The 27639-nt window shown below is 56.2% G+C and overlaps 1 protein-coding gene across 1 annotated transcript in view; it reads right to left on the bottom strand.

Annotated features, from left to right (window-relative positions):
• ICA1 (islet cell autoantigen 1) overlaps positions 1 to 27158 on the bottom strand; it is a 35019-nt gene extending 7861 nt beyond the window's left edge. Inside the window, 10 exon segments of the mRNA XM_031940747.1 lie at positions 387 to 485; positions 736 to 884; positions 3003 to 3022; positions 4830 to 4843; positions 9953 to 10088; positions 13862 to 13985; positions 14275 to 14347; positions 18571 to 18739; positions 20127 to 20210; positions 27015 to 27158. Of these exon segments, the coding sequence (XP_031796607.1) occupies positions 387 to 485; positions 736 to 884; positions 3003 to 3022; positions 4830 to 4843; positions 9953 to 10088; positions 13862 to 13985; positions 14275 to 14347; positions 18571 to 18739; positions 20127 to 20143 (801 nt within the window). The 5' untranslated portion in view covers positions 20144 to 20210; positions 27015 to 27158.
• Between the last annotated feature and the right edge of the window lie 481 nt (positions 27159 to 27639).

The following is a 27639-nucleotide window of genomic DNA, read 5'->3' as shown; positions in this document are numbered from 1 at the left end:
AGTCCAGACTGCCCTTAGTCATTATGAATGCTGGACACGGCACTGTCGGGCCTGAGACTCAGGATCCTCACACAGTCAGGAGCCTCTGAGCTCCCTCCCTACTCCTCCGGGAGGTGATAGTGTTACAGTGGGAGTGGTCGCTGTGCCCCAGATGGATAGAGTGGAGGGGGGGGGGGCAGACGTGTCCTGGGTGCGCCAAGGACGCTGGGAGTGCCGAGCTGCAGCAAGACAGCTAAGCTGAGTGGGAGCGTGGGCCAGGGCTCCGGTGGGAGGCTAAAAGTTCCCAATGCCCACAGTTCTGGGATCGGATTGGGGCAGATGTGGGCCCCGAGCGAGAGCCTGTCCAGCGTTCAGCCAAAATGAGGGACGGGGCCCCGCGTCCTTACCTTCAGCATAGTAAACTCATAGGGCTGGTAGCCTTTGAAACTTTCGTGGATGGCGGCCATAGTGTGGGAGGTTTTCTCCCAGAAGTGAAGCAAGGTGGTCTGTAAAGAGAGAGTCTGGGAATAGCCAAACCCAGGGCACTCCGGCTCCGCCCAGCGCCAGCTTTCGGGTTTGCTGGGTTTGTGCTGAGGGACCCCCCAGCCCGATCTGCCCAAACCCCTTGGCTTGAGCCCGGCCGAGTGGGACGGTCCTTGCGGTCAGTCTGGTGCCGCTGGGTCTCCCCCACTCTTCTCCTGGCTAGCCAAGCCCCCTGCCCGCCCCCCGCGCCAGCGTCCCCACCTGGGGAGCTACCTGATACGTTGTGAGAATGTGGGACAGGAGGTTACATCTGCTGGCTCCAAGGAGGTCCACTTTTTGACAGACGTCGTTCTTGAGCTGGTCAAAGTTGAGCTTGGCGTGGCGCACTTGGGCTTGGACCTGGAAGGTTCACAGGAGACGTTCTTCCGGAACGTGACCGATACAAAAGTAGTCTGAGGATTGTACTTGTGTAACTTCCATAAACTGCTTACTCTCTCGGGAAAGGGAGGCGAGGGAGGGATGGAGAAAATACTAACTTGAAATTTCTTTAAAAATGAATGGTGAGGGGGCAGCTGGATGGTGCGGGGGATAGAGCACTGGCCCTGGAGGCAGGAGGAGCTGAGTTCAAATCTGGCCTCCGACCACTGCTGTGTGCTCCTGGGCAAGTCACTCAACCCCAGTTGTCTCTCAAATAAAAAAGAATATCAAAAATTTTCTTTACGTGTTGCTGGGAAAAAATAGGATACTCAATACTCCAAGCAAAATAAGTATTCTTCGTTCCTTTTATCTGATTGTCATATGGCACGGACATCACACCCCCCATCTTACCCCTTCATTCCTTAGTGGGATCAACGTGTTTTCTAAAATTCAGAGTCCAGAAGGGAGTAATACCTTAGTTCTCCTGCCACACGACAGGTTCAATATCAACAATCCAATAACCCAACTCGAATAAAAAGATATTTGTTAAATGTCTATTACATTGTTATAGGAAAGAAACAGTGGCAGGGAGAGAGTGGGTGGGTGGGACAAGACAGCTGAGGTCTCCAGGTCGAAGAGGAAGGGATGTTCATGGTTCCAGTAGAAGGACCCCAACTCTAGCTTCTGTCACAAGTCCTTACAAACAGATGTCATGCTGTGGAGGGAGCTGGAGGTTCGGGACCCACGGCAAGGATTGGGGAGTGGACCAGCAGAAGCTCCGGCCAGTTGTCACCATCAGTGCCATTTTCCAGTCTTTGAAAAATTGGCATTTGTCTTCCAGCTGCTCTTGCTTATTCTTTAGGTCCCGCCTTACTGAACTCCCCTACTGAAGCTCGACTCCTTCTGACTTTGAGCCTGGGGCGGACTGAGGAAGATGCTATGGACCCATTCAGAGGGATGGCCAGGAGCCATCCTGTCCATGAGTCAGATCCCCTCAGGCTGAACCGGCCGTCCCACCTGGCCCAAGTCATGGCTTTGCTTCAGTCTTTAACTTTTGAAAAGATTTTGCAACTTCTCCATTTCTTCTGGAAGTTGCTCAAATCACCAGAAGAATTCACAAGACTGAGGGAGGAACCCCCCTAACCCCCATGTAAGGAGCGCGCCAGGAAGAGACGACGCCACATCAGCCACTGTCAACCCCCGCTTGCTTATTGAGCTAGAACTCTGTAGAGAAGGGAACGTTAGCAGCTTACTTCTAATTGCCAGGTTGACAGGACCTTCATGTGACCTGACCTCGGAGGAAGACACCAAGCTAACCCACTTTAGTGTGTACAAATCATTCACTCAATCCAAGTCAATTCACAGTGATTAAGGTCCGACTGTATACAAGGCACTGCGTTGGTTACTGAGGAGAGAGCCGTAGCCAATAGTTTGAACATGGCCGACGGCAAAGAAAGCCTACCTCTGGTCACCCGTTAAAGCTGACATCCTGGAGAATTGTGATGGCATGGTGAGCCCACAATCTGTGGGAGACAAAAATCCAGCCCACGGCTTTGCATCCCATTCATGGATGTACAGAGCACGAGCAATAAACTAAAACTGCCTAGAGACCCTTATGGGTGCAAACGCATTTTGACTACTTAGGGATGAGCCATGGGCGTGGGATGAGGTTCCTGCCAGGAGAATGACCCAGGATGGGTCACCCTTATTTACTAGACTGGACCGGATCAGACTTGGTTAGTGTCTGCACCTGACCTGCACTGAGAGCCCAGCCTTGCTTCCGTGGAAGACCCCAAGAATGACCAACTGCTCCTATGACATTCGCTGCACAGAGCTAGCTTCCAAGGGCTGCTGGGAGCCTGGTAGGAGGGCTGGGAGTTGGTGTGGGAGGGCGTGCATGGAAGCACTTCAGTCTCATGGGAGGCTTCAGCACTTGAGAGATCCATGGCTGACTTACATTGTCCTTGGTCCATTTGGGTTCCATAACAGCCCTGGGGGGCAGGTGCTACGATGGTCCCCCTTTAGCAGACGAGGCACTGAGCCTCAGCATGGCGGTGTGGCTTTGGATTCTCTTGGCTGGTGAGTAGCTGAGGAGGACTTGAACCCAGGATTCCTTGCAGCACTACACTCTCCTGGGCGCAGCCTTCTCACTTAACCCAAGCGCAGCAGCACGTGAGAACCTCGCCACAGAGGTACGCTCTAAGTGACATTCAGACCCAGGTCCGGGTGACGCTCTGCAGACTTAGGTGGCCCACCACTGGTGAAGTTGCCTTAGGACCCTTCTGCCCGATGGGACAAGTTGCAGGCCAGCTGCTGTGGAGGCTCCCGGGGGAAAAGTATCCCCAGTGCATCCATCTTGGTGGATGAGGGAGCGGATAAACATGTAACAAGTATCACCTACGAATACGGCCGACTCGGCGCTGTCCAGGGTGCTCTGGTATATGTAGTAGCTACTGTCCCTTCAAGTTTTTAATCTATGAGACAGAGGGACAACTGCACTCACTCACAGTCCTCCAAGATGTCAGAGTTTCCTCTCTCAGGATATAGAAGATGCTGGAGAACCAGGCAGCCCGTCCTCGGCCGTCTCCTCCCATGGCAACTCCCAGTCAGCTCCCGGAACCAATGCTTTCCTCCAGTCACATCATCTCTATGCACTACAAAACCTGCCTGCCTCTACTCAGCCATGCTCAACTCAAGGCCATTTTTTTGTTCTGTGCTCTTCTGGTTTCTGAGGTCTTGGATTCTTTTTTTTCTTTTGAATAGTATTTGATTTTTCCAAATAATATGCAAGGAGTGTTTTCAACATTCACCTCTGCAAAACCTTATGTTTCAAAATTTTCTCTTCCTCTCTCCCTTCCCAGACAGCAAGGAATCCAATATAGGTTAAACATGTGCAATTCTTTTAAACATATTTCCATTTTTAGCCTGCTGAAATAAGAAAAATCAGATCAAAAGGGAAAAATCACAAGAAAGAAAAAAACCCAAAAAGTTGAAAAACTATGCTTTGATCCACAATCAGTCTCTACAGTTCTCTCTGCATGTGAATGACACTTTCCATCACAAATCTACTGGGATTACAGAGAAAAGCCAAGTTCACCACAGTTGATGATCGCATATTCTTGTTGCCATGTACAATTCCTGGTTCTGCTCATTTCACTCAGCATTGGTTCCTGTAGGTCTCCCCAGGCCTCTCTGAAATCCTCCTACTGATTGTTTCTTTCTTTTTTTTTATTTTTTTTATTTTTTATTTAATAGCCTTTTATTTACAGGATATATACATGGGTAACTTTACAGCATTAACAATTGCCAAACCTCTTGTTCCAATTTTTCACCTCTTACCCCCCCACCCCCTCCCCTAGATGGCAGGATGACCAGTAGATGTTAAATATATTAAAATATAAATTAGATACACAATAAGTATACATGACCAAAACGTTATTTTGCTGTACAAAAAGAATCAGACTCTGAAATATTGTACAATTAGCTTGTGAAGGAAATCAAAAATGCAGGTGTGCATAAATATAGGGATTGGGAATTCAATGTAATGGTTTTTAGTCATCTCCCAGAGTTCTTTTTCTGGGTATAGCTAGTTCAGTTCATTACTGCTCCATTAGAAATGATTTGGTTGATCTTGTTGCTGAGGATGGCCTGATCCATCAGAACTGGTCATCATCTAGTATTGTTGTTGAAGTATATAATGATCTCCTGGTCCTGCTCATTTCACTCAGCATCAGTTCGTGTAAGTCTCTCCAGGCCTTTCTGAAATCATCCTGTTGGTCATTTCTTACAGAACAGTAATATTCCATAATTTTCATATACCACAATTTATTCAGCCATTCTCCAACTGATGGACATCCATTCCTACTGATTGTTTCTTAACGAATAATAACATTCCATAACATTCATATACCATCACTTATTCAGTCACTCTATAAATCATGGGCAGCCACTCAGTTTCCAGATCCTCGTCACTTGCTGCCACAAACATTTTTGTACACGCGAGTGTTGAGGTTTTAAGATTCTTGAAGAAGCTTCTGTCATTAGCTTCTTTGTGTCTTCTCAAGTTGCTGGCCTTTCATGTCTCAAACTAGGGGCTCATCATGTGTATTGACCCATATAACTTAGTGTTGAGAAACCTCGAATCCAATTTTATCAGATACAAATACTCAATTTAGCTCTTCTCAGAAATTCAGCAATCCAAGTCGATTCCAAGAGACTTGGGATGGAAAATGTTATCTGCATCCAGATAAATAACTATGGAAACTGAATGGAGATGGAAGCATAATATTTTCATCTTTTTTCCTTCTTTCTTGTGGTTTTCCCCCTTTGATTTTTTTGCAACATGATTAAGATGGAAATATGTTTAAAATGATTGTACATTTGTAATCTCTATCAGATTGCTTACTGTCTTGAAGAGGTGAGGAAGGGAGGAAGGAAAAATACTGGAACTGAAAATCCTACCAAAAAATCCTACAATCCTACAAAAAATCCTACATGTAAAAATATGTAACTAGAAAAAATGAAATACTATTAAGTGGAAAAAAATACTTTAATTTCCTTTCATTTCATTTCTCTTAGAGCTATTCTTCTCAGGCTTCCTTTCTGATTATATGAATGTATGTGTGTGTGTGTGTGTAAGTATATATATGTATATATTTTGTCTCTTAAGTAAACAAAATATTCACACAGGCTTATTATCTGACACACCTCTCATCAATTTGTTTCTGCAAGGCAACGTCTGAGCAGGGGAGAAATGAAGGCAATCATGGGAGGATGTCACCCTTAATAAAGGGAATTGTCCCAACAAATTGAAAGTTCGGAGCCTTCCACGGCATTTCCATTGATGTTTTAATTTCCATTTGGGACAAACGAGCACTGTGAGCAGAGCACTGTCTCTTCATGAAGCAGGAGTAGAATCCAGGCTCTTCACAGGGCAGAACTGAACAAACGTCCATGGATTTAGTCGGGATGTTTCTTTTCCCGGATGGCATTATGGGAGGAGGGGGGTTTAAATTTGTTTGGGAATTTGGACAGTTAACATTAAGAATTAAAGAATGGGAAATAATGTTAATGGGAAATTTTCCCTATTTTTTGGTTTTTTAAATATTGACGGGGTTAGAAAGATAAGAAAGAATTTTTTAATTTAGATGAAAGCATAAACTATGTTTAATAATAAATAGGTTTGTTTAGAGAATTAAAAGGGGGAAAGGAAGAAAAAAAAGTTTGTGATGGCAAGAATTAAAAAAGGGAGATGTTTCTGGGGAAGGGAAAATTGTGTTAAAAATATTGGAAGAAAAGAATTTCAAAATGAAAGTAAGTGGTTAGAATGGAAAGAAGAATTTAAAAGAAATGGTGGTGATATTAAATTAGTTTTTTTTGGGAGAAATTAAAAAGACCTTGAGGAAAAAGTCCCATAGAAAAGAAATTTAGTTGAATGACTGTATATTTTTTTTTTTGTTTTTTTGTTGATTTTTTCCCAATATGAAATGTTTGGATTTTCCATGTTCATATATGAGAGTTGTTTTTAGGGAAGAGGGATAAAGGGGGAGAAAATTTGGAATTTTTGAAGAATGTTCCATTTTTCGACAGTATTTTTTTTTCCAAATATATTAAAGATTTTTTAATTCTTTTGTAAATTTTGTTTTAAATTTTCCTCCCTTTATTTTCCCCAAGAAGAATTTTTAAGAAAAATGTGAATTTTTTAAAATTATTTTTGCAAAAAATTTTTTTTGTTCCTTTTAAATTGAAAAAAGTTGTAAAAAAACTACAGGGAGGAGTTTTGATGTGGGGAATTGACTTGGGGTTTTGGAAACTTGAGTAAGTTTTTTAATTGTAATTGTGTGTGGGAGAGTTAAAGAGTGTGATGTTGATGTGGGATGCCCATGGTTTGGAGGAGTTAGCCCTGGGAATTTGGTTGTGGGGAAGGAGTGTGTTGAATTTTCTCTTACTTTGCCCTTATTTTTTGGGATTTCTCCTGTCCCAGGATGAGATTTTGGGGGGAGAGCCAGGATTGGTGGTTTTTGGTTTTTTTTGTTCCCCCTTTTTGGGGGGGGGGGAGTTTGTTGAGGGTTTCTTAGGGAGGTTTTTTTCGGTTTGGAGGGTTTTGGAAAAAGAAAATGATGATTGGGGAGGGCCCAGAAAAAGGGATGCAATGTAAAATTAAAATGATGGTGGTTGTTGAAAGGGGTTTTGGCCAAGGGAGAATGAAAAAGCCCCATGTATATGGAGTTCCATTTGGGGTTTTGAAGGGGAGTTGGGGAGGGCCAAGAATGGGAGGTTGGAGAGTTTGGAAGGGAGATTTAGTTTTGCCCGAAGATGGTGTTTGTGGGAGAGTTAGGAGGGGGTTTTGGAAAGGTTTTCCCGAATTTTTGTTGGTTAAAGGTTCCCTTTCCCTGGTTTGTGGGAAAAGCCGGGTTTTGGGGAGAGAAGAAGGGACAAGCTGGACAATGACAAAATGAGTGAGGAGGGGGAACCCAAGGGGGGGAAAATGAGGGAAAGAATAATCAGTTTTTGTGTTTTGTCAGGATTGGGGGAGATAAAAAAGAGGAGGGTGTAAGGAATAAGTTTATAAAAATGGTCCAACCCTACCTTTTTTCTTTCCCCCAACAAGTGGTTTCCCGGTGGTTGGGATGAGGGTGGTGTTTTATGTATGAAAGGTTTGGAGGGGGTTTTGGAATTTTTGTTAGTTGAGTGAAGGAACCTTCTGAAGTGACCCGGAAAAGATTTTTGGAAGACCCCAATTGGGGGTGAATGTTAAAAGTGAGGGGATAAAGCCATGAGAGATATAGCTAAAATGTAGGAGTCCCTTTACCATGGAGGGATATTTCCAGTGAAAAGACCTAGGAGTTTTGCCAGAGAGTTTTCCCTCCACAAAGTTTAGGGTTTGCGCCCTGAGGGGATTTTCCAGTGCCAAATTGTGTGATGGTATCCGGATGCCCAAGGGGAGGTTCCCCAGGAGTCCCCTGGGAGGGGTTTTCCCCGGGGAGAGAGAAGGTATTTCCTGGGGTGTCCAATGTTTTGACCCTTTGAGGTTTCCCTTTCCCTTGAGAATTTTTTTTTTTTTTTCCCTTAAGAAGAAAATTTTTTTCCCTTTTTCTTGTTCCCTTTGGGTCCAATTTTTGCCCCATTTGGGGTTTTTGTTGGGGGAAGGGTTGTTTTTTCCGGGTCCATTTAAGATGAGGGACATGAGGATGGGGACCCGGTTGGGAGGAATGAGGCGGTTTCCCCCCGCCCCCTCCCGGAGGCCCCCGCTTCTTTGGGTTACTTTTCCGGTTTGGGCTGACTGAGGTGGCTGGGGGAACACCCACCAGCTGTGAGGGGTAAATAGTTTTGGGGGGCCCCCGCCTCCCCCCCCCGGGCCCAGGCCCCAGACGGCGGAGCCCCCTCCTGTCCCCTGGCCCACCCGGAAGCCCCTCCCCACCCCCCCCCTTTTGTAAGCGCTCGCCACTCCTGACCCCGGCCCGGCGCCTCCCCGCCCAGAGTCCCGAGGGGAGATCCGCCCTCCGGGCCGCAGAGGAGGAGAAGGCCCGGGAAGGAGCCCGAGGCGGGCCTGGGGCCGTGGGAGGCCCCGAAGCGGTCGCTCCCCGGCCCCGGCCGCCCCCGGCAGGAGCCAGACCCCGCGGGCCTCGGGCCTAAGGGCGAGGCGGAGGGAGAAAAGCTCGGGCAGCCGCGGCTCCTCCCGACGCGCCGCTCTCCCTCAGCCTCCCCCGGGAAAAGCCCGGAGGCTCTGGCCGGGCAAGTCCCTCCCCCGGGCCCGCGGGCGCCCGCTCCGGGAACCAGAAGCCCGCCGGCCTCGGGAGCGTTAGCGGCCCGGAGGCTCTGGCCCCGCCCCCGCGCACGCGTGCTCGCTAACCACTGACTGAGCATGCTCAGAGAGGTCACGGAGAACGATCCTCGAGAAGTCTTCTGCCACGAGCCGGTCACGTGCTCGGGCTCCGCCAATCCCTCGGCACTTCGGCCATTGGGGCGGAGGAAGTGCTGGGGCAAGGCTGCCCCCTCGTGGTGGCGCCCGTCCTTGCAGTAGGACGCCTTCAATTATTGCGGCTCGGCATTCTGGGAACCTCGATGACCAGCCCCGAGGCGGAGGAGGGTCCCGAGCCCCTTCCCCCCTCCCCCCCCCACCCCCCCCCACCCCCGCCTCAGCTGGCCGAGGGGCGGACTGTGGGGGCGGGGCGGACGGCGGGGCAGGGCGCCCCCTGCATCACTCTCGGGACGGCCCCTTTCCTTCTTCTGTCAGGGGGAGAGCCTAAGTGAGGAACCGGAGGCGTCTGGGAATTTGGGGACGTAAAACGGATACGCTTAGAAAGTAACCTAAGAGTCAACTTAAAGCACTGTGACCTCGGGATCCATCATCCCTGAACCCGAAACGGATCAAAATCGGGAGTTTCACCGTCTAGTACATTTCAATCCCAAAGCAAATCCCCTCCGCGTCATCCGTGCCCATCCATACCCTCCGTGCCCATCTGTGCCCATCCGTGCCCATCCACACCCTCCGTGCCCATCTGTGCCCATCCGTGCCCATCCACACCCTCCGTGCCCATCCGTGCCCATCCACACCCTCCGTGCCCATCCACACCTTCCGTGCCCATCCGTGCCCATCCACACCCTCCGTGCCCATCCATACCCTCCGTGCCCATCTGTGCCCATCCACACCCTCCGTGCCCATCTGTGCCCATCCGTGCCCATCCACACCCTCCGGCCATCCTGCCATCCGCCGCCCCGCCCCCCAGACACGCCTGGGGCTGGGGAACCCCAGGATCCCTCCCACCCCCCCCCCACCCCGGGGCCACACCCCCGCCTGCTGGAACCCGGGCCGGCTCTTTCCCCGCCTGGCCCCCGCCTCCCTCGGGCGGCTTTTTGGGGGGGGCAATGGCGCCGGCCCCTTCCGGGCCCTGCTTACCCTTCCCCAGCCCGCTTTCTGTTTAGAACGTCAGCAGCACCAGCCCCCAGGCTTTCCCTGTCACCCCGGCGGGAGCCCGGCCTGCCCCCGGGCCGCCTCCCTGCCCGTGGAGAAGGGCATCGGGCCCCCCCCCTTCCGAACTTTCCATCTGCTTGTGGTCCGGTCGGCCCCCACACGCCCCCATCCAGAGAGGCCGGACTGGGTCCGGGACTGCCCCAGCTTCACGGTCAGCCAGGTGTCCGAGATGGCCCGGTACCGGAACGTCTCCACCTCCTGGTAGAGCCGGCACAGGGGGCTCCGCAAGGCCAGCCTGGGGGAAGCCAGGGATGCGAAGGCCCCCGCTGCCTCCGCCCCAGGGATGGGCCGGGGCGAGACCCGCCCGCCCGGAGGAGGGTTTCCCACGCGCCCGGAGCCCCGTGTCCCCGCGGGGGCCGGGACCAGAGCGCGGGAATGACGTCATGGAGGAGCCAAGGACCGCAGGGACCAAGGGAGAGGGGAGAGGAATCTCACCGCCCCACCGCAGGAGCAAAAATAGAAAACAGGCTGGAAGGGCACCCCGGGTAAACCCAGTCCAGTTCAAAGGCTTTCCGTGGTTCCCCGGTCCTATCCTCGCCTCCCTCCAGAGGTGCAGGGAGGGGGTTTTGCCGGGCCCGCCCCTCACCTCCCGGGTGGTAAACCCCGCCGACAGCCTGCCCCCCGCAGGCCCGCCTGGCTCTCCTTCCTCTGAGGGTCGCCCCGTTTTGGAGGAAGAGCCGAGGAGTTGCGACTCCCCCGACCCTTCCCCTCCAGCAGAGGGCTCCTCATGTATCTGGTTTCCCAATGCTGAAATCTGGTTTGGTTTGCTCAGGCCTCCCCAAGGCCCGTTCCCTTGGTCCTGGTGGGAGCCCTCGCCCCAGTGATTGATTAGGAGGGAGAAAGAACGGTGTGTGTGGTGGGGGGAATTTGGTGGTGTGTGTGAGGTGGAGGGGGTGTCAGTGTGAGGTAAGGGAATGTGTATGGGAGGTGGTGTGGAGTGGGAGGATGGGAGGGAAGGGGAGGAGGGAATGGAATGGGGACCCGTGGGAGGGGTTGGAGGTGATGGGGATGGAAACAGTGGGGGAGGTGGGGTTGTAGTGTGGGGGAGGTATTGGAAGTGGGTTTACATGGGGTGTGTGTGGAGTGTTGGTGAGGTATGGGAAGTTAGGGTGTGGAGGGTGGGTGGTGTGTGGGGTGTGGAATAGGGAAGGGACAGGTTTGGTGTTGAGGGTGATGGTTTATTTGGTGGGAAAATTTGTCCCAGGGTTGGGGAGGTAATTTTGATCTGGGTTTTTAGGGATTTTCATTTTAAATTGGGTTGTTTTCGTTGTTGTTGTTTTTTGGGTTTCTTAAGGTTCTGTTTGGGGTTTTTGTTTGTTGGGGGAAGAACCCAACCAGGAAGGGATTTGGCTGATTTTTCCCTCCTTGCTGTGATTCCACTTTTTCCCCCAAGAAAAACTCCTGAGGGAGAGACCCAGCCTTTTCCTAAATTAAAAATTTTTTTTTCTCGTTTTCTTCTGTCGCCCCTGACTGTCTTTCCTTCTGTTCCCCCTTCCCCCAGTCGTTTCTTCCGCTCGCTGCTTGAACCATTCAGAAGGGATTCGGTTTTATTCCTGGCTTAAGAAATTGTTTTTCAAAACCCTTTTTTCCATACACGACCAAAGGGAGAACGACCTTTCGAAACAATTAAATTGTGTTTTTCTCCCAAAGTTTTAAAAGCCAAGATTCGGACAAAAGCCCCCGTGGATTTCAGCATAGATGGCTCTGGCCGTGGTGCTAGTCCCCGCCATTTGCCTCCACGGAAGGTGGAAAGGAGGCGGCTTCTGTGGGGAGAGCGCGGAGGGCGCTGGGCTGGGCTGATGAACCATTCCAGCCAAGTGCAAGGTGTGACTCAGCCAGCTTTTCCACTTGGGTTTTAAGACCTCTGCCTTATTTTCCACACCTTTTCCTTCTTTTTTATCCCACACGTGGATTCTAAAGGATGCATCCGCTTATCCTCTCCTCCCCCTCCCCATGAAACTATAAACTCCTCAAGGGCATCTGGCTCTTGTGTTATCTCCAACACTTAGCCTGGCACATAGTAAGCTCTTAATAAATGTTTATTAACTGACCGATTTTTTGCTTTTGTTATGAAAATAAGAAAAACAAAAATTCGGCAAAGTTTCAGAATAAAGGATGAAGGTTAAATGATCAAGAGTGGGGTGGGGAGGTGACCCCTTCTCACCTTCACCCAGGTGAGGTGAAGGGGCATGGCCCAAAGCCATGAAGGACTCCAGAGGGTGATTCCTGGAAAACCAGGCGGTTGGAGACCTCGGGAAATGTAACCCTTTGAGGGTCCCCTTCTGTCCTCTTTCTCTGTGACCTAAAAACCTGGCAATGCCTTGGGAATTCCTGGATACCTGCTGCAAACAGGCGCTTTCGAAGCCTGTTAAAAAGGGAAAATTATTGAGAGAAGTGGGCTTTACAAGGAAGTATGGGAATTAAAATGATCCCACTTACAATAAGAGGGCCTGAGCAGAGCTCGGGCCAGTGGCGCTTTATTAAAAGGTCTGTGGACCTCAGCTCTTCCTCGTGACCTGAGATGAATGACTCACCCCTCACAGGAGCCTACAGAAGGGGCCCCAACATGACAGAGGCCAATTAGCTTTTTAGCTTTGGACGGCTCGTCGAGGGTCTACTGCGCAGGCTTGGACCAGCCTCTGTCTTCACTGATCTACGTTTATCTTGGGGCCAGCTCCCGGGCAAGACCAATGCACGTTCCTTGATGGTCTTTGAGCTCCAATTGCCATCTTTTTAAAGGCAGCCACGGGCCAATGGCACCGGAGTCGCAGCCTCCATCTTAGTGGGGGAGTGTCCTGAATGAAAGGACCTTGTAGGCTGTGGGACAGAGCTATGCATTCTGGGATGCTGTGGCTCACCGGACACATTCAGACCACTGACCTCGGACCCTGGCCTCCTGATCCAACCAGCTGAGTTAATGGGCGGAGGCTGACCGCTACTAACCCTGATGGGCTAAATTGAGCCAGCTCCGGCTAAGAAAAGTTCCGTCCCCACAATTCCCCTTTTGGTTCAGTGGATGTCATGGAATGAAGGCACAGACCGCAAGAAAAATCAGCCGGAGCTTTTGCTCAGAAATCTGGAAGCTCAATCCAGTGCATGGGGCAGTTCCGGGGGGCACGGCCAGGGGGAGAGTCCCTAACAAAACTTTTTATTAAGGGAATTCCCAGGTCAATACTAAGTCTCGGTTTGGGGCCGATTCTACGGGGAGCGGCCTTTCTTTCCGGCGGCTCGGATCTCACCAGTGTGGGGCTGAATCTGGGAATGGAGTCTAATCTAGAAGCCTCCATCAGGTTTCCTTTCCAGCTGGAGTTCAAGTGCCCGAGAGACTGGGGACCCTGAAGAAAGTCAGAAGCCAGGAGAGAGGGCCAACCGCGTCCACTGATTACGGCTGAAATCCCAAAGTTCTCACGACTTCCCACCTTCTGACAGAGCTGGGAGGACTGGGGGAGAGAGGGGGGCAGGGCGTTTGCCACGGCCAGGAGGGGAATCTTCTTTGCCTGCCAAGATATGCTTGCAATGGCGATTCTGTTTTTCTGGCTTTCTCATTGGGGGGTGGGGATAAGATAGAGGTCAAAGGGAAAGATGCGTTTCTGTCTGAAAAACTTAGTAAAACAAGAAAGGAGAAAAATTAGCCGTGGCCGCTAAGTGGCTTTCTGAATCCTTTAAGGGTTAAGATCTGCATTGTTATTGGCTCCCATGAGCCCCAGGATTCTCTGAGGGCTGAAGGTCCCGGGGGCATCCAGGAGGACAGCTTTACCCGAGGGCTTGTATGGAAGAGCGCCCGGCCCCTGTGAGAACCAGGGCTGGGCGCTTTTCCAGAGCAAACTCTCGGTAGGGACGGAGCGATGGCGGCTCCTCCTCGGGATGGAGCGAGGGTGGCCCCTCCTTGGGACGGAGCGAGGGCGGCCCCTCCTCGGAGCGGCCTGTCTGGCAGAAGCCCTGAGCGTCTGAGGTGGCGAGCCGCGGGACCTCGCCCCCGAGAGTGTGCGGCGAAGGAAGGCTACCCACCTCTGCTGGGAGGAAAAGCACAGAGCCTTCCCCGTGGCCTGCATCATCTTCCCTGCGCGGGTTTTGTCCTGGGAGCCCTGGGAGCGGAGGAACCTCCCCAGCTCGCTTTCTTCTTGGGACAGGACTGAGGGGAAGAGAGACGAGAGTGAGCAGCCCGAGTGGGGGGAGTGCGTGAGCCAAGGACCCAGAGCGAGTCCGGCCCCCCCCCCCAGCCTGAGGATTCTCAGAGGAGAGCCCCGATATCAGGGATGGCCAGCCAGGGAGCCTGGCCCTTTGTTGCTGGGGAGCCCATCGCTGCTCCCTCAAATGGGTGCCCTGCCCGGGTCAGTCCCACTCCCAGGCCCAGCCTGGGCGCTCCAGGGCCTCCCTGCTGGGTCTTCTGTGGGCACCCGGGGTCTCAGGGCCGTACTCACAGCAAATCCTCTTCTGGTAGAGTTCTATGGCTTTGAGGAGCTCCATGCACGTCCTCTGGATGGAGTGGAACAGCTGGGGCAAACACAGGGACAGGGGGTCACACGCTGGACCAGGCGCCACGAGGGGGCTCCCCGCCCAAAGCCCACAGAGCGCGGCCATGAATGGTTCTCCCCCAGATAATGAGAGCAGGGCCCCCGGGGGGTCTTTGTGAGGCTGGAGGCAGGGAGCATGGGCAGAGGGAGCACCAGACAGAGGGAGGATAGGCAGAGGGAGCATGGACAGAGGGAGTATGAGTATCAGGCAGAGGGAGCATCAGGCAGAGGGAGCATCAGGCAGAGGGAGCACGGGAAGAGGGAGCACAGACAGAGGGAGCACCAGGCAGAGGGAGCACCAGGCAGAGGGAGCGCCAGCTCTGGCATCAAGGTGGACTATGGACGGCCATGGGAGGAAGGAAAGGACGCCCCCTGGGAAGGAGGGACTAGGGACCCAGAGAAAGCAAGGGAGCCGAGGTTCCGGACAGCGACTGTGGCAGCTAAAGGGGGAGGGGACCCATCTAGCCCTCCCCCCTTCTCCCCCACCCCCGGCCCAGCAAGTTCCCTCTCACTTCCCCAAAGTGTGGCGGCCTCTGAGGCAGCAGGGAAGTCACACATGGTGGGCAGGGCAGCAGGAGCGCCTCCCAGGGCCACAGACCCACCCCCCCAAGATGCCAAATGGCAACAAATAGAGGCAGCCCCTGGGGCACAAAGGCCTGTGTCTGCCAAGGGCCTTGTGGCTGGCGGCTAAGCTCTCCAAGTCCCTGGGCAAAGGATGCCGAAGGATGGCACAGAGGCCAGTCCATGTGTGGGGGGGAGTGCCAGGCCATGCTCCCCTCCCCCCTCTCTCCTGAGCAGGGGCCCGAGGCAGCTTGCTGACTGGACCTGAACTGCCCCTTTGTGGGCAAGGGCCCAGCCCCACTCCGTCAGCCAGAGCTTTGTTTCAGAGAAAGGTTTCAACTAAACACAACAGTGAGGGCCCAGAGCAGGCGCTCCCAAAAACTGCGCCCTCCGGGGAGTGACCGGTCGGGAGGAAAAAGATGCATTTAGTGACCTGGGGGCTAACCCAGGCTCTCCGAACAGCCCTGCGGTCACTGGCCTTCATCCCTCCCATGGGCTAACCCAGGCTCTCCGGACAGCCCTGCGGTCACTGGCCTTCATCCCTCCCATGGGCTAACCCAGGCTCTCCGGACAGCCCTGCGGTCACTGGCCTTCATCCCTCCCATGGGCTAACCCAGGCTCTCCGGACAGCCCTGCGGTCACTGGCCTTCATCCCTCCTGTCACTGGCCTTCATCCCTCCCATGGGCTAACCCGGGCTCTCCAGACAGCCCTTTAGGTCACTTCCCTCTTCTTTACAGACCCCTGGAGGACTATCAATAACATCCTCAAACTCATTCCCACTAAAGTGTGAATGACTGATTATAGCCTCGGTTTTACCTCCTCTTCAGGAGCATTTGTATCCTTAACAGGAATGAAGACCTTAAGGAAAAGGACCAAGTCCTAGTCCCCAACCCCACGCACCAGTAATCAAGGGGGGAAGACCCCGAAAGGTGGGGGTTATACCTCAGCCCCTTAAGAAACCCAACAGAGTCACTGATTTTTTAGCCAATGCTTGTGGGCAGTTGACCAACAGCTTCTCCTCAGTCTGTAATATTATAAATATATGTGAGAGCAAACATTTTTAGAAGATGGTTTTAAGAAATGATTCCAAGGCAAATGACCATGATATTTCACTCCCCCAAGGATCTGTGGATCTTCCTTCCTTCCTTCCTTCCTTCCTTCCTTCCTTCCTTCCTTCCTTCCTTCCTTCCTTCCTTCTTCCCTCCTTCCTTTCTTTTTTCCTTCCTTCTTCCCTCCCTCCCTCCCTTCCTTCCTTCCTTCCTTCCTTCCTTCCTTCCTTCCTTCCTTCCTTCCTTCTTCCCTCCCCCCCCTCTTTCTTTCTTTTTTGTTGAGACAATTGGGGTTAAGTGACTCCTTCCCTGAGGGAAGAGAAGCCCTTTCTCAACAATGGGGGGTCCTGGGAGTTGCCTCCAGATGTACAGTGTAATGGGGAAATGATCCAGAAGTAAATAACATACAGTGGGATGTAAATGATGTTACCGCACCCGCATTTAGGGTTAGGGATGTGTATGTTGTGTTTGATTCTGACCTGAGAGCTTGTGACTGGCCCGGACCCCCGCCAGGGAGTCCAGAGCCAAGGCCCGGATCCCGGGCTGGCCGGCTCTCTCAGCACTGGGGCGCTCACTGCCTCCTCACAACTATCTGCAGATGTCCCTTAACTATCCCTCCCAGATGGCCCGGCTGGCGGCCTCCTCTCCACTCTCTGATGCGCTTCAGGGTTTTCCATGTCCCTCCCGCCACGTGGCCCCCCATTTAGCTCCGCCCTCTAGGAGTCGTCTGAAGAGCAGAGCTGGAGCATCTCTGGATGCGGCCGGGCACGAGATGAGGCCGGGGCCATTGGGTTTCCTGCCGCCACCTCCCGTCCTTGGCTTGGGGTAAGGGGGCGGCCTCCTGGGGCGCTCCTCTGTCTCCTCACCTGGCACAACTGAGTTTTTGGACACAAGGGGAAGACTTTACACTTGTCCCTATTGGAGACCATCTCTGGATCTCGACTGTGTCCTCCAAGTCTCTGGCCACCCCCGCGTGTCAGCCTCAAACCTAGACGCCCTTTACACAGAGAATGGATGAAAATGTCTCCCGGCAGGACCAAGGACAGAGCCCCAGCCGCCTCTTCCTGGTGGGTTCCCACTTACTTACTTACTTACTTAGCTCCAAGGGCTCCTCCCTGTGAATCACCCAGCCCAGACTCATCCTGACCGGCCCCAGGGCTGGCAGGAAAGGCGTGAATAAGTGCCCGGCTCCATGACAGGCCAGCTTTGCCCAATTTACCACTTTGTGTTCCAACCTAATCCAATTACACTCTCCGGTCCGGCTCATCCTACACCCTCTCTGGCCCCAGGGGATGCCTCTGCCATGAGACAGCTCCATGACTTGTGAGTCCCTGCCTGGAACCTTCACAGCGTCAGGAACCCCCCTGCCTGCTCCACCCCCACAGGGCCCCCCAGTACTGGTCAAGCCCTCCCCCGCTGTCCAGCTGCCAGTAAAATGTCAGCTCCTTGAGACAGGGACCAACTTTTTTGTCATGTTTTCAGCACTTAATAGTATTTGGTGTCCGCTCCCTGCCTGATGCCTTCTTTCCTTGTCCAATGGTCTGTGTCCTTTTGTAAGTTCTTCCCCTTGCCCACCCCCTATGCTGTCAATGGATATGTCTCACCCACCCCATGCCCACCAAAGTCCCCTTCCCCCATGCTTACCAGAGTTACTGCAGGGCTGTGCCCACCCCATGACCCCCAGAATTACTGTAGGGCCCTCTAACTCACCACAATTACCAGTGTTCCTACTAGGTTGTGCCCATCTCATGACCACCAGTTATTGCAGGGATGTGCCTGCCTCACGGCCACCAGAGTTACAGTAGCCCCCTGGCCCACAACCACTAGAGTTACTGTAGTCCCCTGCCCCATGACCACCAGTTACTGTAGTCCCCTGCTCTGCAGACACCAGAGTTACAGTAGCCCCTTGCCCCACGACCACCAGAGTTACTGTAGTCCCCTGCCCCACAACCACCAGAGTTACTGTAGCCCCCTTGCCCCACGACCACCAGAGTTACTGTAGCCCCCTGCCCCACAACCACCAGAGTTACTGTAGCCCCCTGGCCCACAACCACCAGAGTTACGGTAGCCCCCTGCCTCACGGCCACCAGAGTTACGGTAGCCCCCTGCCCCACAACTACCAGAGTTACTGTAGCCCCCTGCCCCACAACCACCAGAGTTACTGTGCCCCTGCCCACACCACCAGAGTTACTGTAGCCCCCTGCCCCACCCACCAGAGTTACTGTAGCCCCCTCCCACACACCAGAGTTACTGTGCCCCTGCCCCACAACCACCAGAGTTACTGTAGCCCCCTGGCCCACAACCACCAGAGTTACTGTAGTCCCCTGGCCCACGGCCACCAGAGTTACTGTAGCCCCCTACCTCACAGCCACCAGAGTTACTGTTGTCCCCTGCCCCACAACCACCAGAGTTACTGTTGTCCCCTGCCCCACAACCACCAGAGTTACTGTAGCCCCCTGCCTCACAGCCACCAGAGTTACTGTTGTCCCCTGCCCCACAACCACCAGAGTTACTGTTGTCCCCTGCCCCATGGCCACCAGAGTTACTGTAGCCCCCCAGCAGCCACTAGAGCTACCGCAGGGGCCCACCCACCTCCAGCTTGGCGTCCAGGTCTGCGTCAGAGGCGACCACATGCTCATCTTCCTTCTTGCCCGTCGCCTTGATGAGGGCCTGCTTTGTTTTCCAATATTTCTGTTGCATCTTATTCACAACCGACTTGTCTTGACTTTGGGCATATTGGTCATAAAACTCCCTGGAGTAGCTGCCGAGGACAGGCCAACAATTACAAGAGGGAGGAAGCCGCGAGGGGACTTCTGGGACACGCGGGCGCCTTCAGGTGCCAACAAGGGTCTGGGCCGGGTAGGAAGGTCTCTCTCAGCCTAGTCATGTGACTAACAGGAAGGGACACGGTTCGATATCTGCCAAAATCTTTTACAGAATGACATTTCCGTACGAGACCTCGGCTTGAGAGCTGTCCGGGACCTCAGGGGTCGAGGCTAAGACCCCCAGAGAGGGGCCCCTCCCAGGCTGACCACTTCCCGGCAGAGCCAGGATCAGAACTCGGGGCTCTGAGCCTCAAGCCCAGGGCTCTCTCCTTTCTGCCATGTTGCCCCTGACGCTCGAGGGACAATGGCCGTGCCCCAAAAGGTGCATATGTAGGGGGGAGGTGAGATGCTTGAGAAGGTCACATTTTAATCATGAAATCTGTAACATTTTAAATAGAGAAAAAGTAACGGGCAAAATGTCGCCCCTAAGGGGGAGCGTCCTGAAAAGCATTCTTTCAAGACTATGTCAACAGACAGGAAAAGAAGTTCTGTGATTGGACGGTCAGAAGAACAGCGGGGCCCGTCCCGCTGACCAAGGGCCGCCTCCGGCCGGGGCCCCTCGCCTTCCTGCTCCGGCCCTTCCTCGGAGGCCTGGACCTGCCCGGGGATCGGGGCCCTGCTGCCGCAGACTGTGAGGCCCTCACCTGCGTCCCCCGGACTAGCGAGCCCCAACTTCCCGAGGCTGACTCCAGGCAAGCTAGGGACTGGCCGTCTAGGTTACCGGGCCCAGGATCCCATTGGCTTAGGAAAGCATTCTGGAACAGTCGGGGAGTGTCGGGTAGGCAAGGAGACTGGGAACAGGAAAGCCCTGGGAGACCCCGCTCCCCCTGAGAACGTGGCGTGCCCCCAGAACCCCTTGGCTGTTCCGCATCTCAGCAGCCAGGGCTCGGGCCGCCCTCACCGCCCGCGTCCCGTCCTCGCCGCTCGCCGCAGCGGAAGGGCCCAGGGCTTCCCGGGACGCGCCTGTCGTCCCCGCCTCCGCCACTGCGGGTCCCTGAGCTGGGGAGGTGCTCCCGAAGGACCAACTGCCACCAGACGCAGAATTACTGGTGACCGACGCTATCATCGGCCTGAACTTGCGTGGAGGAGAGGAAAGCTGGGAACCCCAAGTCCTCCCAGGAGCACTGCAGCCCTTGGGTCTGAGCCGCCCGTCCGTGGCCCCTCTGAGTGCAAGCTCCTCGAGGGCAGGGACCGACCCGGGCCTTTCTTTGGGGCCCCAGGGCTCATCCCTTTGCCTGGCGCACAGTAGGTGCTTGTCTGACTGCATGGGGCTTGTCACAAAGGTGCCTGCCCACAGTGGGGCAGCAGGAGGAACGCACTCACCACTTGTGTCCTTCCATGTTGCCTTTCGCCTTCACTCGCCGATGATTCCGGGGTAGGGGCAGGAGGACATCAACCGGAACCCGCCTGCAAAGAGGGAAGAGCCCTGAAGGCAGCCGCAGGCCCCTTAACTCACTTTTCTGTGAAACCCTGAGCAAAAGCGCTTCTAACTGAAGGGCACTGGGGTCAACGGGAGTCTGGCGAGCAGATGCGGTCTGCATGGGGACCCCCAGCACAGGGGCTGCAGGCACACAGTAGGTGCTTTACAAGGCTTCTAGGCATGGTTGGGACAAAGAATGCCCCAGAGCAGCCCTGATGCAGCCCGGCAGAGAAAGGTGAGGAGGAGGGGCTGGGCAGACGTGGGAGGGGGCGCTCAGAGGCGGGGGGACAGTTTGGGGAGGGACCAAGAAGACCCTGGGCTTGAGAACACAGGGACAGTGGGACCCCCAGGGGGGGACCGGGATGATAATGCTGCCGACGGCTCAGCCTGACTTGAGTTGGGAGCCCTGGTCAAACAAACACTGGACCCACCAGGCTGCCCGGGGCTCCCGCGCTCCTCCCAGCCCCCAGGCCAGTCTCTGCCTGTGGGACGGGCTCACAGGGTCACGCCTCTCACTTGGCTGGCACACAAGCACCCCATCAGCCCCACACTGTAGGGGTGGATCACTGCCCCCCAAGAAGGGGCCTCTCCCCAGGTTAACAGAGAAGGGGGGGCTCCTCTCCTGCCTGAATGAGGGATGTCCAGAGGGAGATAGAAAGGCTGTGAGCCACCAGGAGTCCCCTGCTTCTCAGCCTGGTGCCTCCAGTGAGCCCACCTCCCCCATTTCATTTTTGCTAAGGCACACACCAGTCCCAGCTCCAGACCCTGATGCTGCAAAAGGGAGCCCGTCCCTGCCACAGAGAAGCTTCCCGGAGGGAGCTGCTGTCCTCAGGGGTCTCTGTGGAGAGGGGGCGCTCACCTGGGGCCCAGAATGACACGAGGTAAAAGGCAGACCCGAGGTTAGTCCAGGAAGAAGAGGAAGGCTCTAGTGGGGATGAATCGGGAAAGAGCCAGCCACAGAGCTGAGCCACAGGAAGAGCTGCTTGCAGGGGTGTGGGGACCAGAGAAGGGAGTGGGATGGTCCCTCTAGAGGGGGACCACCCAACTTGGGGCAGTCACCCCACTAAGGGACCAGACTAGAGAGAACAGACCCCAAAGTGAAAACTCGGAGAGCCTGAGCTGCGCCATTCCCCACCGTCCCTACCTGCCTTTGGGCTTCTGGCTGCCCCTACAGAATCTGGAGCGGAACCAGTGTGGGGAGCAGCCGGCAGAGACTCCCCAAATAAGAAACAACGTCCCGAGACCCCTGTCTGTGGTCAGGCAGGGGAAAGGGAAGCCAGACCCGGGGGGCCCCTCCCCAGACAGGCTCAGCAATGCTGTCCCCCTATTTCCCCAGCCCATCAGGTTTGCCCCGAGCACCCCTGGCTTGTTCCCATCGGGCCCCAGCTGCCTCCCCAGCTGCTTCCCCTCTCTTCCAGCTGGTCCTGGGCCCACAGTCACGGATGGCATGTCTGAGCTCAGGGCCCGGGCTCCTAGGAAATGGGCTTGTATTTCCTATAGCCCCTCAGAGGGTGTAAGGGACTGTCTCACTTTGCCTCTGCCCTCCTTGGGCCAACAGAGCCACAGAGACATCCCGAATAGTCCCACGTTGATGTATCAGGCTTTGTTTTAGCAGCTAAATAAATGAAAGAGTAAATCATAAGGAATAAGCCCAAACTACACCTAGCATTGACCGGCTTTTCCAGAACGCATCCCGGTGATTGTTTGGAGGCAGGAGGGGTGCTTAAGGACTCGATCCCTGCAGATCACACCGACTCTGAGAGCCAGAGTCACACTCCTCTGGGCTCCAGCTGCTGGGTTCCTTTTCATTTCCTAATGACATGTTAATCTGGCCCCAAGCGTTGGACCCTAGACCTACCTTGGGGCAGTGGCCAGGGAGCAGGCCCAGAAGCCAGAGGACCACATCTCGTCTTTGGGACAGACTGCTGGGAGACCCTAGGCAGGTCCCGGAGCTCTCAGCCCAGGCTGCTTATGGGTAAGAGGAGAAATCGCAGCCATGGGCAGGGAAGTTCTCCCTTGGGGGTCCCAATGCCTGTGCCTGCCCCCTAATTATCTTATCAAATCTTCCTGGATTTCACTTTTAGTCACTCCCTCCTTACATTAAGTGATTTCTTAAAAGATGGGTAGCTGCCAAATGGAGTCGTTTCTAACCTCTCCCCCAGCCAGGTCCTGTGGACAAGGGACAAATGGCTTCCTTCCAAGGGCTGGCGCCCCTCAGACTGAGACCTGGGCCCTTCCCCCTCAAGTTCCAGGTCATTTTCTCTGGGATGTCTTGGAGGGCAGCCTTCGGACCCCCTGGAGCTTGGCAGAGAAGCCGCCTCCCTCCCTCCCCCCAGTTCTCAGTGTCTCGGCCTGGAAGGACAGGCTGGCCCCCAGGGCCGTTCTCGGGCCCTTCCCGCCCTCCTGCTGGAGACAGCACAGGGCAGGCTCTAACCTCGGGCTGCCCAACAGGGCATCCGCTGGGGCTGAGCTCAGGCCTGGTGTGGGAGGGGAGGTGCTCCCGCCCGCCCGGGCTTCACAGTTCCCTATTGTCCTCTGTGCCAGCCGAGGGCTGTTTCTGGGAACAAAGACACTGTGTGAAGCTGACACAGGATCAGCAGCAGCTGGGCACTGGGCGAGACTCAGAGGGGCAAGACCCCGAGACCCCTGGGGAGCCGGGCCGAGGTTCTGGCCCTGAAGGCCCCTGGAGGCATCTGATGGGGAAGCCCTGGTCCGGGCCCCCGGCCTTCCCAGGAGGGGCCCATCCCTGTGGCCCCTTTACTCAGTGAACCAGCCTGATCCGGAATCTGGGACCAGCTGACATCTTCAGAGCCCAGTGGTCAGAACAGGGCTCCAGCTCAGCCTCTTCCCAGCTGTGTGACTCTGGGCAAGTCACCGCCCCCACGGGCCCATTTTCTGGTGGGGTCAGACTGGCTGCAAGGGTCCCTTTAGCACCAATGATGGGATGAGGCGACTGGCCACACACCCCCAACCCAAGTGGAAATGCTGGGAAGCCTGACCTTTCCCCTGGATCCTGGGACTGACCCCCGAGTCCCACTAAGGGCCAGAAAACCTCCATTGCCCCTGGCCCAAAGGAGGTGGGCCAGAGGAAAGCGCTCCTGTGATCCCGGGCGGGACCCTCCCAGAGAAGAGCTCCAGGGACCAGGGGTGGCCCCACACCCCCCCCCCTCCCCGGGGCATTTCCTGAGCCCCCATGTGCCCGATACCTGGACACAAAAGGAACTGTTCCCTGCCTTGAAGGAGCTTGTGTGTGCGCGCGTGTGCAAAAGCAGGAGGGCTCACAAGCATCCACTTAATGTGTGCCTTAGCAATGCGTCCATCTCAAGCCCAAACCTGGGAGGCTTCCTGGAGGAGTGGAGGAGGGAGAGCATTCTGGGCCGGAGGGGGATGTGGCAGGATCACACACCGAGTACCAGCTCAGAAGGGCAGCGGGTCTGGAGGGAGGAGCCAGGATGCCCGCAGGTGCCCACTTGCTCCTTGCTCCCCATCTGTCTGTCTGCCCCTCAGCCCCCTGGGTGTCATCCCAGCAGCTCGGCCCAGGGCTCTCTCCAAGGCCCGACAATGTCCTTCTGGCAGGATCAGCCTCAGAAGCTTAAAGTCATCAGAGTCCGTGTGCACACAGGTGCGGATTCACACACAGCTCACAAGCAGGCAAGCTGCGTCTCCTGTCCCAGGGCCTCCCCAAGGGTTGGGACCCTGGGCCCCAGCACAGGAATGGGCACAAGCCCCAGGGCTGGACACTGCGCTGTCTGGGCCGGACGGGGGGAGAAGTGGGCCCGGGGCCCCAAGACCTGCCCTGCGGGAGGGGCTGTGAGACCTCAGCAAGCCCCTGGGCCTGGTTACCTCCCCTTCCTGGCCTGTGAAAGTTCCAGAGGTACTTGGGAAGTGCTTCCAAGAACTGTCCATGGAAATGAAATATATATATAAATGGGGAAATCCCATCCCTAAAATGTCCCCCATGTACTTTATGACCAGTGCAGGTATCCGCTCTGACAGGCTCCCAAAGGGCTCTCCAGGCTCCCAAGCTCCCCTTGGGTCCTTCTCCTCACAGATGACCTCCTTCTCCCAAGTTCCCCTTGGGCTCTTCTCCTCACAGATTGCCTCCTACCCCCAAGCCTTGGGCTCTAACCCTAAATGGCAGTTGCCCCATCAGCCCCAGTGGATCCCCACGACCACAGGCTCCCATTTCAAACGACTCAGGCTTCTGCAGCCCTTCCAGACCCGACCAATCCTCCTTTCCAGTCATACAGACACACATGATGGGGGCCCCACGTGCGTCACGTTGGATTAAACCTGTGTGTCTGTGTACAGGATCCTCCAGCCTCCACAGGCCGGCCTTCTCACTGCTGCTGCCACAGGCCCCTTCCTCCGCTCTCCCACCTTGCGCAGGTGCCCCTGACCCACCTCCCCATTAGGCTCTGAGATCTGCTTGCATTTGAGCCCTGCCTCCCCCAGGCCTTCGGTTGCCCCCTCCAATTAATCCCCTTGTGTTTAGGGATTTGTTTTGCACAGTCCCTATGTACCCAGTCATGTGTGTGTGCACCTGTGCCCATTCTCTCCCCCTCCAGAGAAGGGAAGCTTCTCCAAGGCAGGGATTCTCTGTTTGTGGGTCTCCAGGGCCCAGAACAATGGGGGGCTTGTTGGTCTGTGCTTGCCTTGGGTCTGGCCTGTGTGCCCTGCTCCCTGAAGACGCCCCCTCTAGGGCAGAATGCAAGCCCTCTGAGGGCGGGACTGTCTACCTTTGGTCTTTGTATTATCCCCAGCTCTGAGCACTGCTGGGCACATAGTAGGTGCTTAACTGCTGATTCCTCCCACTTGGCCAGGGCTCCATCTAGTCCCCATGGCCTCTGAGGGGAATAGAGAAACAAAGGCAATACAAGGGCCTTTTATTTGGGCGGGGGATCTCCAGGGGGAATCGGGAAAGGCTTGCTGGGACATAAAGGGAGCTGGGGATTCCAAGAGGCCGAAATGGGCAGAAAGGACCTTCTTGGGCCAGACTGGGCAAGGGTGGAGATGGAAATGGAGGGTCATGCGGGAGGAAGTCTGAGGGGCCAGAACTAGAGTGAATGAAGGGGAGACTGGAATGAGGCTAGAACAGGCTGGAGCGGCCCCAGTCACGCAGTAAAGGGCTTCACTCCCTAGCAGTTCTGTGTTCCTCCTAAAGGCATCGGGGACTGGGAGCTTCTGGAGGGGGTAAGAGGAGCTCAGACTCATGCTTCTGAGTCACTCTGGGCACTCGGGGCCCAGGCGGGAGGTGCTGAGGGCCCGCCTGAGACTGGGCGGCCGTGGGCAGGTCCGCAGATGGGCTCCAAGGACCTCGATGCCCGCTGCAGCTCCCTGGCCCTGGGCCCCAGCATTGTCCCCTTTCCTTGGGAAAGCCATTTCTGGGGGTGGGGGTGGGATGTGCCCCCCTTGGAATTCTTGCTTTTTCCTTGGAGACTTGACTCCTTTGACTGGGAGCTCGTGGGGGGTGGGGGTGGGGCGAGCATATCTTTGGCCCTTCCCTGCATGCCCGGTGCTTGGCACAGTGCCTGGCACATAGTAGGCACTTCCTCGATGCCAACTGACTGATTGGGTTCCCTTCTCCGAGAAGCCCTTTTCACCCCAATCCCCGCTGCTCTCGCCCCCCATACCCTGTATCTGTTCCCGGCCCCATTGCTGATTGAGCGGGCTCCTGCCTCAGTTTACACCAGAGGTGGAACCAAGCCCCTTGAGGGGCAAGCACTTGTTCAATTGGGAAACTTGGAGAAGTTGCCCTTTCCTCAGGCACTGTCCTTTCTGGGCCCCGAGGGCTGGGAAATCGGGCCTGGATCTTGAGCCCCGGGCAGAGCGGGCCCCTTCCTGCCTCAGCCGCCTTCCGGAGTCTCTGGGCCCAGAAGCCGGAGCTTGGGGGCCCTGGGGCCGGGGCTGCCCGCGGCCACCAATCAGCAGCCGGCCTCGGGGGCCTCCCTTCTCCCTCCCTTCCTCCCTCCCTTCCTTCCTTCCTTCCCTGGGCTCTCCCCCTGCCCGCACACACCTCGGGCCAAGGAGCTTTCCTTTTCCGGCCAGTGCCCCAGTCCCGGGCCGGGTTCCACTTCTCCGAAGGAGCCCCCCCCCCCGTGACAGCTCGGTCCCTGAAGGGTTTGGACAGTGAGGAGCCAGGGACACCCCCCCACCCCCGCCCCGGCTGAGGCAGCGAGGAGCCGGACACCCCCGCCCCGGGCTGAGGCAGCGAGGGGTCCAGGCGGGGCCCCAGCATCCTCGGCCGCCTCCCTCCTCCCTCCGCCGCGGCCTCTGTCCCTGCCCCGGGAGGCAGCTGTGCTGGGGGAGGGGGTTGGGGGAAGCCTCCGGGAGCCGCCCGGCCAGGCCCGGCCCCATGGGGATGGCCGCCTCCCCCGCCCCCAGCAGAGATGTCCCGCGGCCTGTCCCGGCCGCCCGCGGACCTGCCAGGTGGCGGCAGGTGCGGCGCGTCCACACGGACCGCGGCCGGGATGGCCCCAAGCGCCCCCTGTCCCCCTCCCCCCGCCTTCTTGTCCACCCCCAGCCGGCCCGGAGGCTCCGCGACAAGCCCCCTCCCCGCGCCCCGGCCCCGGCCCCGGCCCCGGCCCCGGCCCCGGCCCCCGACAGAGGAGGGAGCTGGGAGAGACACCCCACCGACCGCAGCGACCCCAGCGCCCCGCCTGCCAGCAGCCGGCTCCGGATCCCCGCTCCCGGCCCAGATCCCCCCCCCCCCCCGCTCCCGGCCCAGATCCCCCCCCCTCCCCCGCTCCCCGCCCAGACCCCCCGCTCCCAGACCGAGCCGCGGCCGGTACCTGGAGCCCCGTGGCCCGCTCTCCCGGCGCCTGCCGGGCCTGCGGCCCTGGGTCCGTCCCGCTGGCGTCAGCACGGTCCCCGGCGGGAGCAGCGGCCCTGGCAGCAGCGGGAGGAGGAGGGGGAGGAGGGAGCAGGAGGAGGAGGGATGTGCGAGGCGCCGGGAGGGGCGAAGGGCCGGAGGGCCGGCCCGGCCAGCAAGGCCCCCCGACGCTCAGGGCCAACCGGTTAGAGAATCACGGCGGGGGAGGAGGGAGAAAGGGGGGCCTCACCTGCGCCTGGCGGGCGGGGCCACCAACGCTGGCTCACTGTAGACGCCCCAGCAACTGTTCCCCGGGAGTCCCCTAGGCCCCTCCCTCGGGCGGCCCCCTCCTCCCTCCCTCTTTCCCTTCCCCTGCTCCGCCAGGTATTCCGGGCCGGGAGTTGCGTGCGTGGGTGCGTGGGTGCGTGTGTCTGCCCTGGCGCATTGCCTGGCACACAGTGAGCGATTAATGACAATGCGCGTGGACTGCCCGGCCTGCGCTCCTGGCCCCAGGGAGGGAGCGCACGGGCTCCTGCTGGGGCTTCCGCGCCTGCGTGCGCGTGGGAGAGTGTGTGAGCCTGAGTGTGTGTGAGTGTGTACATGTT

Source organism: Sarcophilus harrisii, chromosome 5 (genome assembly GCF_902635505.1).
Source record: "Sarcophilus harrisii chromosome 5, mSarHar1.11, whole genome shotgun sequence".
NCBI lineage: Eukaryota > Metazoa > Chordata > Mammalia > Dasyuromorphia > Dasyuridae > Sarcophilus > Sarcophilus harrisii.
Note: the sequence above shows the minus strand (reverse complement) of the source record. Positions and strands in the feature narration are given on the sequence as shown.